At 34.4% G+C, this 14,833-nt stretch overlaps 1 protein-coding gene across 5 annotated transcripts in view; it reads left to right on the top strand.

Moving 5' to 3' along the window:
- Window positions 1-14,833, top strand: part of LOC122811133 (high choriolytic enzyme 1-like) — a 201,119-nt gene that overhangs the window by 162,334 nt on the left and 23,952 nt on the right. For all 5 annotated transcript variants that reach the window (XM_044082747.1, XM_044082748.1, XM_044082745.1 and 2 more), the window contains one exon: window positions 5,402-5,523. In XM_044082747.1, the coding sequence (XP_043938682.1) occupies window positions 5,402-5,523 (122 nt within the window). The remainder of the gene's footprint in view (window positions 1-5,401; window positions 5,524-14,833) is intronic.

The raw sequence follows: 14,833 nt of genomic DNA, 5'->3' as shown, positions 1-14,833 counted from the left end.
TACAAGAAACCCATCTCTTGAAAAAAAGATATTGATAAACTAGCCACAAACAAATATACAGTATTGGTTAGTTCAGAGCACACTTAGAAAAAAGAGGAGTGGCTATTTTATGGAATAAAAGTATGCCCATTCCTAAAACCATTAAGTCTTATCAGGATGACAAAGGAATGTTTTGTATGGTTACAATACAAATTAATGGGAAGACTTACACTTTAATTAATGTATATTGGATACCTGGAATTGGTATTAATACAGTGAAACATCATCTTGATAAGATCATATCATTCTCTATAGGAGATATTATTTTAGCTGATGACTTTAATTGTATACTACATGAAAGTGATACTACCACTATAGGAAAGAGAAGAATTACATCTAATGCAAAACATTTAAAGGATTTTGCTAATTCTTATCATTTGAATGATATTAATAATCAGATAGATTCAAAATCATTACCATACACCTTTTTCTAACAGATACAAAACTTATTCAAATATAGATAGGGTCTTTATTTCTAACCAGATGGTAACAGATTTAATTAATTCCAAAATCATTTCATGTCCTATATCTGATCATAATTCAATTGTTTTTGAATTCATGATAAAAATACTCATAATGTTCAGATCAAAAGGATACCAGCATACTTAACTCAACTAAAAGACTATAAAGAATATATACTTTCAGAAGTAAAACATTTTTAGACATAAATAACACTCCTGAAGTCTCCATTGTTTATGTTTGGGATGCCTTAAAATCATATCTATATGGACAAAGTATCAGATGGTATAATAATAAAAGGAAATCTTGGGATAAGGAATTGTTAGATATTCAAAGTAAATTAGACTCTTATAAACATAATAATAAAGAAAATATTATGGACAAGGAAGTTATTGAAGAAATAAACAAACTAAATGAGAAATACAAAGAAATTTTAACTCATAAAGTTAAAATAACTTTAGAGAAATACAAGTTTTTGTCTTATCCAATAAGCCCCAAATACTTACATAGACTTAAAAATAAAACAAAAAGGTTGAATAAACAAAACCATATCAAAGAAATCTTTTCTCTAAGGAAAAAGAAGAATGTTTCTAGTATACCAGAAATACTAGATGAATTTAGAAATCACTTTCACAAAATTAACCATAATAATATTAACATGGAACCTAAAGATAAAATAAAGGAGTTTATAACCACAAATATGAATAAAAAGCTTAATAAACAACAGATTAAACTATTGGACAAGAGTATTTCATATACAGAAGTTATTACACAAATAAATAAGCTTAAATCAAACAAAGCACCGGGTAATGATGGTATTATACCAGAGATATATAAAATCCTTTCTAAAAATACATATTCATTAATACATAAGGTTTTTATTTTGGCCCAAACTGAGTTAATAACCCCCATCTTGGCAATATACATTTATTTCGCCAATTTTAAAACCTAATAAAGATCCAACTAGATGTTCTTCATATCGCCCATCTCATTACTTAATGTTGATTATAAAATGTTTATGAATATCTTTGCTGATAGATTGAAGACAATCATTCCGGCATTATAGATATAGATCAGACAGGCTTCATTGTAAATAGAAATACTTTTGATAATATAAGAAGAACTTTAACATTAATAGATTTTGCAAATAGGAAAAAGAAAGATTTAACACTTATTAGTCTTGATATAAGTTCAGCATTTGATTCAGTAAGTTGGGACTATCTGTTTACCTTAATGAAGTGCACAAACCTCTCGGATGCATTTGTAAATCTAATTGAACATTTATACAAAGGAACGTTGGCTTATATTAAGGTAGGAACATATGTTTCACAAAAAATACCCATTCTTAAAGGTACAAAACAAGGATGTCCACTTTCTCCACTATTATTCACTTTAGTAATGGAGCCTTGGGCTAATTTGATCAGAAACAGTACTGACATAGAGGGTTTTGAAATAGATGAAAATACAACATCCAAAATTCAACTTTTGCAGATGATGTTCTAATTACATCAGCAGGATCTAATTCTTCTATACAGTCTCTATTTGATAACATGATGAATTTTAAAAGTATTTCTGGTTTAATATTCAATGAAGAAAAAACTAAAATACTACCTATATATACACGAAAAAATATTCTCATTAGTGATTTTACTAAATATGTACCCAATTCAGGTCAGATAACTTATTTAGGTATAATACTATCTAAAGATATTAAATCTATTATATATAATAATTATAATACCTGTTTTCTTAATATACAAAATCTTTTAATACCTGGAATAATATGTTTTTACTATGGAGGAGAGACTTACAATTATTAAAATGATAATATTCCCCAAGATTTTATACTTAATACAATCAATAATACTTCCACCTACAAAAATAATTATCAAGAAACTGAACACACTAATGTTAAATTTCTTATGGGCACCTAATAGACCTAGGATTGCATTAAAGAAACATACTAATAGCTGGTCTCAAGGGGTATTTCTTTTCCAGACTTTAATTTATATACTATCTCTTCTATTGTAAAAGTTATTACTTTATTAATAGATCAGTCATATGTCACAAAATGGAAAGATTATTGGGAGCTAATTAGTATACACTTCATGAAAATCTCCTTAACGATAAAAATATGATTGTAAATAACTCCATGTTATGGTTACTAAAGGAATTTTGTACTTCACCTATTACACCTAAACATATGGTTTGTTACCCATTAAATATTATTATTAGTTATCGTAACTTTATATTCATGCACCCTAAGTATAGGGAATGGAATTTTATTGTATTTCCTATAATGTATACTCAGGGTATGCTTTTGTCATCTACTTCTGAAGGAACTCATTTAGCTATAGATAATGATCTAAAGTACTGGTATCAGTTGATATCTGATAATAAAGTTAAAAATCTAGATTTCTTAAAACAAGAATTTGATCTAAGAGAAACTTGCTGGTTAGAGGTTCAGACCTTTAGACAACATCTCATTAATAAAATAGATTTAATGTCTATAACTGTTAAAGAATCTATTCCAACACTGATTGATTACTTGATATTAAATTTACAACATAAAGTTTCTGATAAAGGTAAACTTTCATACATACATAAAGTTATCAGACAAGAAACTTTTTACAGTGTAGATTCATACTGGAATTATTTCACTTCTATTAATGGGGACGCACCAAATCAACAAGATAAACAATATATATTGGAATCTGCTTATAGAACTACGTCTTCCATTGTCTGGAGACTTTATACATGGAAATTTTTACATAGATCTTTTATACACCTTTGATGATGAATAAAATAAATAATAAAGATAATCTATGTAAGAGATGTAATGTAGAAATTAATGCTGACTGGGCTCATATGTTTTATGACTGTATAAAATTGAAAGAATACTGGAAGTCAATTAATGAATTTTTGCAGGCTCTTTTTACAGATAATTTCATTATTTCTAAATCTCTTATATTATTCAACACACCTGTACCTCAAAGTGTTAAAAATGTTAAGCTTCCCTTGTTATGGTCTATTCTAGCAGTGGCTAGGAAAATAATAACTAGAAATTGGATTTCAGATACACATCCTTCGTTCAATGAATTTAAAAATGTTATGAATATAGTGTGCCATATGGAAATAAACACAATTAGGACTAGAACAAATAGAAAAACATCTTATTTTATTGTATGGGATAATTTACAAAATTTGTTAAAAAAATGTTAATTTCAATAGCATGGTATTTTAGTGTAATTAATTGATCTGATTGTAGTGGATGTCTTTGTAAATACTTTAGTTGTTTTGTTGAATATTATAATAATACCTATTTTTAATTACTTGTATAAAATTGTTATGATATTTCTCTTATATGTTAAAACAATAAACCTGTTTTGAAAGAGAATAATCTATCAATTGAAACATATTTTTCCAGTACACTTTTCACTTTAAAATAAACTACATTGGCATGTAAACTGTGTATACTCTGCACTGGCCCAATATTATCCTCACCATTAGATACAAATCTACTAGGATATCATATGACACTGGGTGTTAATCATAACTTTATTTGACAATTAAAAAGCAGAATGCATAAACCTCAGCAACTCTCAATCACATTTGTATATTACACTGACCAATGTATTATAAAACAAACTATATTTTGATACTACAGCATTAGTTTACAAGCAGGCATTCAGCTAAACATCTGTTGTGATCAGAACAAATCCTCCTCTTTTCCATTTCCCTCTATGCTATTACAACCTCAGCTAGAGCAGAAAACATAAACATCAGTAAAAATTGTGGAAGTTCAACTTTCTAAGTCATTTGACAACATTTGAATTAAAACATACAGTTATTTGGATTATCTGTACTTTGCAACAGTCCATTGTCATCTATTCCCTAGATACACAGTGGTAATTTTATGGCAGCTTAAACATTGCTAATACTAAAAGTATGGAAGAGATAGAAATTGCTTGCAATGTACTCATTTAATAAAAACAGAGATGACTAGTTGTAAGTCAGAATGTTTTCTGAATATTGATTACCAATAGTACGAAGATGTTTATACACTGGTATGTGTTAAGTAGGATTTAAATGAGAAATTATATATAAAGGCCCCTAGTTAACTGTCAGATAAACCTTATAGTTACTGTGTATATCTGAAGTCAAGTTTTTTTGTTCTAAAAATACACAAACAACACACACACATGATAAAAACTGATGTGTTTGAAAAATCTAGTACATATTAACAATACCTGATAATGAAAGAGAATTATTCACAGTACAGGAAAAGAAAAAAAAATCAATACAAAGAAAAATATGAATCTGAGAATAAAATACAGAGAATTATTTACAGGAGAGAGAAGATAGCTATAGGAAATGATTGCGTCTGACCTGCAGAGCATGATTTCTTGCACAATTTAAAGACACAAGATGGTACTGAGTGTGAACTGTACACAATAAGTGACTCATTAGGAGACTAACATAGACCTCATTCATCAATTTAAAAACAAGTTAGAAAAATTAAAACATTAAACCAGGTAATATGTTTGCTTGACATATCACTGTAAGCTTAGTATATTTTACTACAAAATATTGTGACATGTCCCTCAGTTATGAGGAATGATATTGTTTGTTCTTGAACAGTGTAACCTGGAATTTACCTACTGAGCATAGATTTTAAGGTGAATTTCTTCTTACATGTTCTTGGAAAGAAAAAAAAAACTCTATGTTTGTTATTGTTTTGTAAGGTATTTCAAATGTGCTATAAACATAGACTTCAGTGGCAGATAAAGTAGTCAGAGCTGTTAGATAGTTAATTTACATCTATGGATGTCTGTGGATAGAATGAAGTATGACAGAGGTAAACACATCACTAATGAAACACTTTTCTATCTTCTTATCACAGAACTGCTTTCTCAAAGAATGGTGAAGCTACCATTATACCAAAACCAGATCCAAATGTTCCGATTGGAAAGGCGTACAGATTCAGCTCCGGAGATATCTACAGAGTCAACAAGCTTTACTGCAGTAAGTAATGAAACTCCATTCCTACCTATTTCCATAACCTCTTTTTGGAACCCTGATGACTACATCTCTTTTTCAAATGCCCTCCTTTTCTTAATACTCTCATTCCCTGCGGCCAGCAACACACCTTGCAGTACTACATCTTATTAAAGATTTCCACCCCTTTCTATTACTTGTGCTTCTCTTATACAGTAACTCAGAATTTACCCACATACAAGCCAAGAATTAAAGTCATCAGTTGTTTAGCAGGAAGCACGCTCAGCAGCTTTGATGGTGGGAAGTTCATAAGTGTACAGGGACCAGTTCTAACACAAGATGCTTGAATTCATGGTCCAGTACGGACACTGTTGTGCAGTATCAGGGAGTGCTGCCCTCATGAGGTGAAGTTCTTCAAAATGAGATGTGAAACACCCATATCTTAAGTGATTACAGGTCAAACAGATATAAAAATCCTGAGGACTTTTTCTTGCCCCCATCAAACAAACATTAGAATACATTATTATATATCAAGCCCTTTTACAATTTTTTAACATCCCAGTTTTATATTCAGTCTTTACATTAACACTGGAGTTTTTTTTTCATGTACTATATTTATTTTCTTTAATTTTTAACCTCATTCTATATTTTTATAACCTGTTAAATTTTGTTCACCTGTTCAAATCTGGGCATTTGAGGCCTCTTTGCTGGGCAAAATGTTTCCCCCAAAAAATTAATTTGCAAGCTATATATCACATGGTGATGATCTGGCTATACTATGCCCATGGAAAGAAACAGGTTCCACTGTTGTCACTGTAATGGACCAACAATGGCTGTTAATCTGTTTCCTAAAATATAGTTACCTCAGCAAAATATATTTAATTGCATTTTACATTTGTATAGATGTAGTTTTTAAAAGATAATGCTTCCTGGGTATTCATGGCAATACAACCTGGGTGTTTATGTCAAAATATTTAATGGATGGACAAATCCATTAGCAAGCACATAATACATATACAAAATCAGGAAATTTAGTCTGAAATGGCCAACAAACTGATAGTCAGTCTAGTCCACTTCCAAACCACAGATTCTCTACAAATGAATGTATTTGCTTAACAAATTCACTTTGCAAAAATCCACAATTCAGTGTTCATACTTTCAGCCATCATAAACCATATTCATAAAAATTATTGACTTCCCAGAATATATTCATATTAAGTTAATTCCAAGCCCAGAAGATCCAAATGCTGCTGAAGTAACTGAAAGAAGCTACAAATCAGGTTGTTAAAAAGAGAACAACAAATTCAAAGATAAATGTCAATCAGGATAACAATGTAATAATTCAAAATTAATGGTTAAAACAGTCTGGAAATAACCATTTAAAAGCTGGGACTTTCAGAAAGCAAACATCCACTCATGCATAACCCCTTTTTCCCATTTCTGCACATAGGGTCAGGGTATCACAGCAACAGTGACCATTATCACTGGCAATGTTCACAGCCAAGGATGGCTAGCCCTGCCACAGTTTTTCTTCCGCACCACAAACACACATGCATTTATACCTATTGCCAGTTTAGAATGCCCAATCCATCTACTACATGCATTTGAAATGTGGGAGAAAACTTTAAATTAAAACGTATTAATAAACAAAGTCCATTATAAAAACATATACAGACATATAAAGAAAAAAATAAACTCAAAGGGGCACATGCTAGCTATTAAAAAGTTAGTGAAACTATAAAAATAACAAGCTTTTATAGTAGGAGAAAGTTGCACCATCTAATCTATGAAAAATATTCAAATTATCTTTAAACATTAAAGTTAAAACTTGAAATGGTTGTTAAGAGATTAAAGTATAACTCATAAGAGGAAAATCTGCATAAAGTCAAAGATAACTGCATGAACATTTTATCATCATCATCATCTTTTGGCTTTTCCCGTTAGGGGTCGCGACAGCGGATCATCTCTTTCCATTTCTTCCTATCCTCTGCATCTTGCTCTGTCACACCAACCGCCTGCATGTTCTCTCTCACCACATCCATAAACCTTATCTTAGGCCTTCCTCTTTTCCTCTTACCTGGCAGCTCCATCCTTAGCATCTTTTTCCCAATATACCAATCATCCCTCCTCAGCACATGTCCAAACCAATGCAATCTCGTCTCTCTTGCTTTGTATCCAAACTGTCCAACATGAGCTGACCCACTAATATACTGATTCCTAATCCTGTCCATCCTAGTCACACCGAGTGCAAATCTTAACATCTTTAACTCTGCCACATCCAGCTCTGACTGCTGCCTTTTTGTCAATGCCACTGTCTCCAACCCATATAACATAGCTGGTTTCACTACCCTCTTGTAGACCTTCCTTTTCATTCTTACTGGTACCCGTCTGTCGCAAATCACTCCTGACACTCTTCTCCACTCATTCCACCCTGCCTGTACTCTCTTCTTCACCTCTCTTCCACATTCACCATTACTCTGAACTGTTGATCCCAAGTACTTAAACTCATCTACCTTTACCAACTCTACTCCCTGCATCCTCACCATTCCTCTACCCTCCCTCTCATTTACACACATATATTCTGCTTAGGCCTGCTGACCTTCATTCCTCTGCTCTCTAGAGCATATCGCCACCTCTCCAGAGTCTCCTCAACCTGATTCCTACTCTCACTACAGATCACAATGTCATCTGCAAACATCATAGTCCACGGGGCCTCCTGTCTGATCTCATCTGTCAACCTGTCCATCACCACTGCAAATAAGAAAGGACTCAGAGCTGATCCTTGATGTAATCCCACCTCCACCTTAAATGGATCTGTCACTCCCACTGCAGTCCTCATCACTGTCACACTACCCTCGTACATATCCTGTACCACTCTTACATACTTCTCTGCCACTCCCGACTTCCTCATACAATACCACAACTCTTCTCTAGACACCCTGTCATATGCTTTCTCCAAGTCTACAAAGACACAATGCAACTCCTTCTGACCTTCTCTGTATTTCTCCAATAACACTCTCAGAGCAAACATTACATCTGTAGTGCTCTTTCCTGGCATGAAACCATACTGCTGATCACTAATCATCACCTCCCTTCTTAACCTAGCTTCTACTACTCTTTCCCATAACTTCAAGCTGTGACTGATCAATTTTATCCCTCTGTAGTTACTGCAGCTCTGCACATCACCGTTATTCTTAAAGATAGGTACCAAAACACTTTTTCTCCACTCCTCAGGCATCCTCTGACTTTCCAAAATTTCATTAAACAATCTAGTTAAAAATTCCACTGCCATTTCTCCTAAGCACCTCCATGCTTCCATTGGTATGTCATCTGCATTTTATAATTATCTTAATAAAGAATAACTCAGGACTTGAACTATGTCATTTGACTAAAAACTGTTTGTCATTTTCAAATGTAAATTGTACACGAGGTATTGTTAAATCAGGTCAGCTCACACTTAAAATCTGACAAAGAACCAAGTTCTGTAAATGATAACAGGAGTGCTGAAGTCCCCAGCTGCTAAGTATCTATGTTATTTGACAGCTGTCAGAATATAAAGAGATTTACTCTCATCTTTTTTATATTTAATAATTAATGCTAGTTTGACACCAATTCTGAGTGCTACCACATAAAGAAGATGAATAAATACACAGTAAGAGTATTAGTTTTTGAACATTCAGCTGTAGCTCCTGTTCTTCCAGTTCATGATAGCAGTTACTTAGATGTGTCTCAGGCTTATTTCTTATGTAACACAGCACAGAAGTCAATCATCTATCAAAGCAAGTACAAAAGGAAAGGTATTCGACTATGAATAAGCAAGAAAAAGTATTACTTATTTTAAAGCGCCAACAAACAAATCAAATTGTCATATAAAATTAAAAATAAACAAATAAATAAGACAACGATTGTACCTGCTTGTATAGAATGTCCCTGATTTTGCTGTAGTGATGTAATGGGTATTGCAGGAAAATATCAGGGCTTCCAGTAGATCCTCTAATTATGAAATTAGGCCTCCCAACACCTCTGGGTGGTCCCTTATGTCCCTACAGTACTCAGCCTGGACAGCATTAGTGTTGCTTACTGCTGTAATTATTCTAAACTGATTTGTTACATTACTACCTGAAGCCTTTTCTCTTTGGGTGTCTTCTATAAATGTACTCTGCTCAGTATGGATAACCCAGTTTCTAGAATATAATTAAATAAATTATAATTTAAATAGTATATTAACAATATTTATTGACAATAGATTCATTAATTAGACCCATAAGTGCCACTGTGGACATCAGTAGCAAAATCACAAAAAATAATGCCTAACTGGATAAATGGGCTTTGTTAATAAAAACAAAATAAAATAAAGAAAAGAAAACTGCTGAAGCTGAATTCATACTTATTTAATGAACAAAGGTATTTTCATTCACATGTTTTTTTACCTTTAACAGAAGATAATACAGTAAAAGCACCACTTAAATCAGTTGCTCATAAATCACGTGTTACAATTGAATGAATCGCATATCATATTTCATCTCAACAGTCTGCAATCACAATCATTAAACAATATTCGCAGCCAAAGTATTGGTTTACTAATATCAAGAAACACAACAAATTTATATATGTTATGAATGATACACAAGTAAGTTACCAATTACGTCAAACTACTAGGACTCTGGACTAAAAAATAAAAAATCATACTATGCCTGTGCAGTGCTTTCTCAGTTGGGTCTATATTGGAACATCGAATGTTTAACTGTACGAATCACTAAAGGTCAACCCTTAGTGATCGAACTGTTAAAACATTGAATATTCCAAAAAAAAATTTAAAAAAATTAAATGGTGTAGGCAAGCCCCCTGCAACCCCCCCCCCCCCCCCCGCCGCACTACTTAAACATACCAACTCCGGGGCCACACTATATTGAAGTAAATGGAAATCGCCCTTTACGGACATTTCCATTTACTTCTTCGACGTTCTGCAGTTTCGCTATTCTCATGCCGACAGTGTCAGATTTGACATTGTCAGCTTTCGAGAATCAAACCTCTCAGTTTATTAGTAACTGCATATATGCCTTATAAACACAACTTGATTCTTTAGTTCTCCTACTTACATAAAACCTTCAGAAACAGTGTATTGAGCCATGTAAAGAACAATCAACAAGTACAGCATTTGAAAATGTCAGGGATGTCAATCTACATTTGCTAAATGTACAGAAATCTGTAACCAGCTCTGTCAGCTATGTCCATCCTTCCATCTTAAATGGTCCATCCACTGGTACAAAAGCAACAGACTCCCTTTTTAATTTTAAAGCTGCCTGCAAAACATCTGTTTAGGCATCTAAGTGATCCTCATCTACCACCAATCACATATTTCTCTTCTATATGAACTCCTATTGTTGTATCTTTTGGCTTTTTCCCGGTTAGGGGTCGTCACAGCGGAACTCTGTTCAGAAATATATGAATCTGAGACATTTTTCATAATGTGTTATAATCTCCTACTGACACATTATTAACCTGATCTTTAACTGAGTTATCCTTGTCTCCGTTTTGATTAAGCACTTACCCATTAATTAACTGCTATTATATGTGAACCTGAATTTACTTTCAGATCAGTTGCTTCACTGAAACAGCGTGTTGTTGTGTCTTTTGGCTTTTCTGTATTTAAACATATTTTTAAACCTAGGCATTAAGATGTGTTCTTTATCTACATCCTTGGAATTTGGAAAATCATTGTTCAGCTGGCTGTTTTACTGTGACGACATTTATAAATCACTGTCACAATCACATCCATTAATATATAAGCAGCCTTGTGTCCAAAGTGTAGAATGTTGAAATGTATGTGCATATTAGCTGTTGGTGTTACCTACATGTTGAGTCTTGATGAGTCTTTCGGCTTTTCCCGGTTAGGGGTCGCCACAGCGGAACTCCGGTCCGCTAATGATTGGTAGTTGATTTTTACGTGCCGAGTTACCAGCCCTGATGCACAACCTTCAACGAAGGTATGCCCATTCACGCATGTTTCCATGCAGAAGACTCTGTAGCTGAGAATCGAACTGGACAGCGTCTTACTGTGAGGCGACAACGCTACCACAGCACCACCACTGCGGGCCCAACATTACAAAAAAAAAAAAAAACAGAAACGGAATGCAGTATATTATAAAAAGTATGATTTAACAATGATTCATCTGCTAGTCTATCACCGTTCACAGTGCACCGATTTTATGCAAAACCGTACATTGCAAACGCTAAATGCCTCACATTTCTGACTACAACCTGAATGCAACTCACACGAGGCATGAACCTAAGCAGCTGTGACATCTGGTAGAAAACTGCCCTTTCATGCTGCTTCTGTAACGTGGCAAGCACCACCCTCCAAAAAAAACAATTACTGCTCAACAGTATATTAAAGAAACATGGGGGGGGGGTGCAGGCCAGGGGGCTGGCCTGGCCCCCCAGCAAAACCAATTCCAAAAAAACAAATCTAGAAAAGAAACATGGGGGGTACAGGAGGACTAACCCCCCCCCCCCCGCTAAAGCAATTCCTGTACAAATGTAGTACATACTGAGTTTAACTCCATACTGAAAAACTCCCTTGGAATGGCCCTATTTGAAGAAGGCCAAGGCATACCTCTCAACTGTTTAGGTTTTTCGCAGAACGTCCAGATTTTTGCTTCATACTTTTGTTCTATTTCTCATAAAATTGTGGCTTTCTGGCAAATTATTCAAGGTTACTCTCAGAAAATAATGACAGACATTTCAGTTTCAGATGTCATACCCTTCAGAAAATTCATGCTTATGCAAAATCTATTATTCCATCAATTTTCTAAGTTGGTAAGAACAATATTTAAAAAGTGTCCCTATTTTGAGGCCTTTGTCCCCCCATTATTGGTGGCTTTGTCCAGATTTCTTACTCTAACAGGTTGAGAGGTAAGCGCCAAACTACGATCATATGATGAATATTCACCAGGCCAGTTGATAATCTGCATGGCTTGTCACTCACCCATGATTACCATGCAACATCAACATGGGATTACCCTGTCAATCATGCAGGCCATGCCCATTCCTGCTCAAAAATTGTGGTGGGGTAATGTTCTAATACAAAGCCGGATACTCTAAATTGGCCCTAGATGTGAGTGTGTGCGTGTGTGTGCCTTTTGTGGAAGGTTGGACGTGGGGCTGACAACTCGGCACCGTAAAACTCCACTGCCAATCATGAGCAGACAGGTGATCCACTGTGGTGCCCCTAACTGGGGAAAAAAGCTGAAAAAAGAAGAATTATTTTGGATATCTGTTCTGAATGTTGTTTCCTCCTGTTTTTCACCTTACAGTTTTTATCCTGATTCTCTGCCAAGGTACTTCATTTGTACTTAGAAACTTTTCTTCTGTGTCCCCTCTGTAAATGAGCATGACCCCAGTAGTAGGGTATGTGGTCAATAAAAGAAAAATAAATAAATAGATAAATCGATGGATAATAGACTGATTCATGTATCACAGTGTTCTGTCAACTTAACTTACATTCTTATATCCTTCACCTGCATTGTGGACACACAGCTTGGTATTTTACTTAAAAAAATACTGTCAAACATGACATTGCTGGACAGGTGTGTAAGACATTCAATAAATAATTAATTGTTCTAGTCCTCATAGTGGACTCCATCTCACAGCCCTCCCCATTGTTTTTACCTCTATGTACAAACATTTTACATGGTTTGTAATTGTGTTATGCTGCACAGAGAATCTGCTGGTTAGTCCTGTTAAGCCAGTGTTTGACCACTAGAGCAGTACCGTGGACTAACTTTCTGTCTAATGGCAGGGTGACAAAGTCTTTAGAATTTTAATCTGTAAGCAATTTCTCAACATACCCATCCTAACTGTGGAAGTGGTACTTGCTAGCCTAACATAACACAGGAAGTGGATATCCTTTTTAAGGGTTTGCACGATATTACTCTTTTTTTGTTAATGATTTGTAATAGCACAGTAACTTGGCTTCCACTTCATGTACTTTAAGCCAAGAAGGTCTTTATTAGGTTTACATTCATTATGCCTGTGGCCAGTCTCAGCCCTTCAGCTCTATCGAATGTTCATGTAAAAAGATGAGCCAGCAGACTGCCAAGCTATACAAATGCCAGTGTTATAGATACAGATACAGTGAAGACATGGAAAATGAAACACCATTATTATTAGTTTTTCTTAACTGTAATCAGTTAAACAAAGAAACATGAGATAGCTCCTATGTAAATATCCTAGACACTCAAAACTGCCAAATCAGAATATTTTTAAATCAGCCGAAGCCTATGAATAATGTTTGAATAGCAAGTGAAACCACACAGAATAATCACAACATGGAAAACCAGGGAATATTTCCGTATTAAATTATGAAATAAGCAGCCAATGAATTTGTCCTGTTTTTGACAATTGGTACTTGCCCTCAGAATAACACTCTTTCAGTAAACTTTGAAGACCATAATCTCCTTTCCTATATTCATGCCAGACCTATATAACTTCTTTCTGGTTGTTCAGAAACTTCCTCCCAACTCTACTTTGATATTCCTCCTAATGTATCATCTTTGTTCTCTAAGTTTCTTTCACATTGTCCACCCTTTCCATGCCTATCCCCACTTTCCAGCCATCATCCATCCCAAACAACATACTTTCCTCTCTTCATTAACCTCATCACCATATTATCATTTTCTTCTCATTAGTCAGACAAAATATTAACATTATATACTGATACTCTGGCATCTCTCTCCCCACACCTGTCTTGTTATTTCCGAGTCTTTCTCTACGCCTCCTTAATGTTGTCCCATTTCCAGTTGATTTTAACAATTCTGCTTCTTTCTTCCCACATATTCAACACAGTCTGTATGGTGTACTTTTTTTAAGACATAATGAAGCTAAATACCACAAATATAACAAATGCGTATGGCTCAGATAAACCTTCCCCAAAACTTAAGCTCCTTCATTTTCCACTGCTCTTTCTCTTGTAGTAGTGCTGCCAGATTTCTATTCCATATGTGCTAGAACTTTGTGACTGACTCTTCTTCTGTTTTCCACCTGTCCTACTAATTAATTTAATCTTCTCCTTCCCTTCCTTCAGTTCTAGTCTTAACACACTATTTATCTGTAAATACTGCCACAGAGATTTCTTTATCAGTCCAAACTGCAATAAATTACTTACATATCAACATCCTTCCCCTCCTCCATCACCTCTCTCTGCCCATCTACGATTGTTCAATTTTTCCCAACTTGAATTTGCTATTCTTGCTAATAATTCTCCTTCTCCCATTCCTTATCCCACCTTCTTATCTTCTGTTTCCTTCCAGACTCTGTTGATAATCTTATCTGCCCT

Source organism: Protopterus annectens, chromosome 9.part0 (genome assembly GCF_019279795.1).
Source record: "Protopterus annectens isolate FY-2018-M chromosome 9.part0, PAN1.0, whole genome shotgun sequence".
NCBI classification, from domain to species: Eukaryota; Metazoa; Chordata; order Ceratodontiformes; family Protopteridae; genus Protopterus; species Protopterus annectens.
The sequence above is the reverse complement of the archived record's forward strand: the minus strand, read 5'-3'. Positions and strand labels throughout refer to the sequence as shown.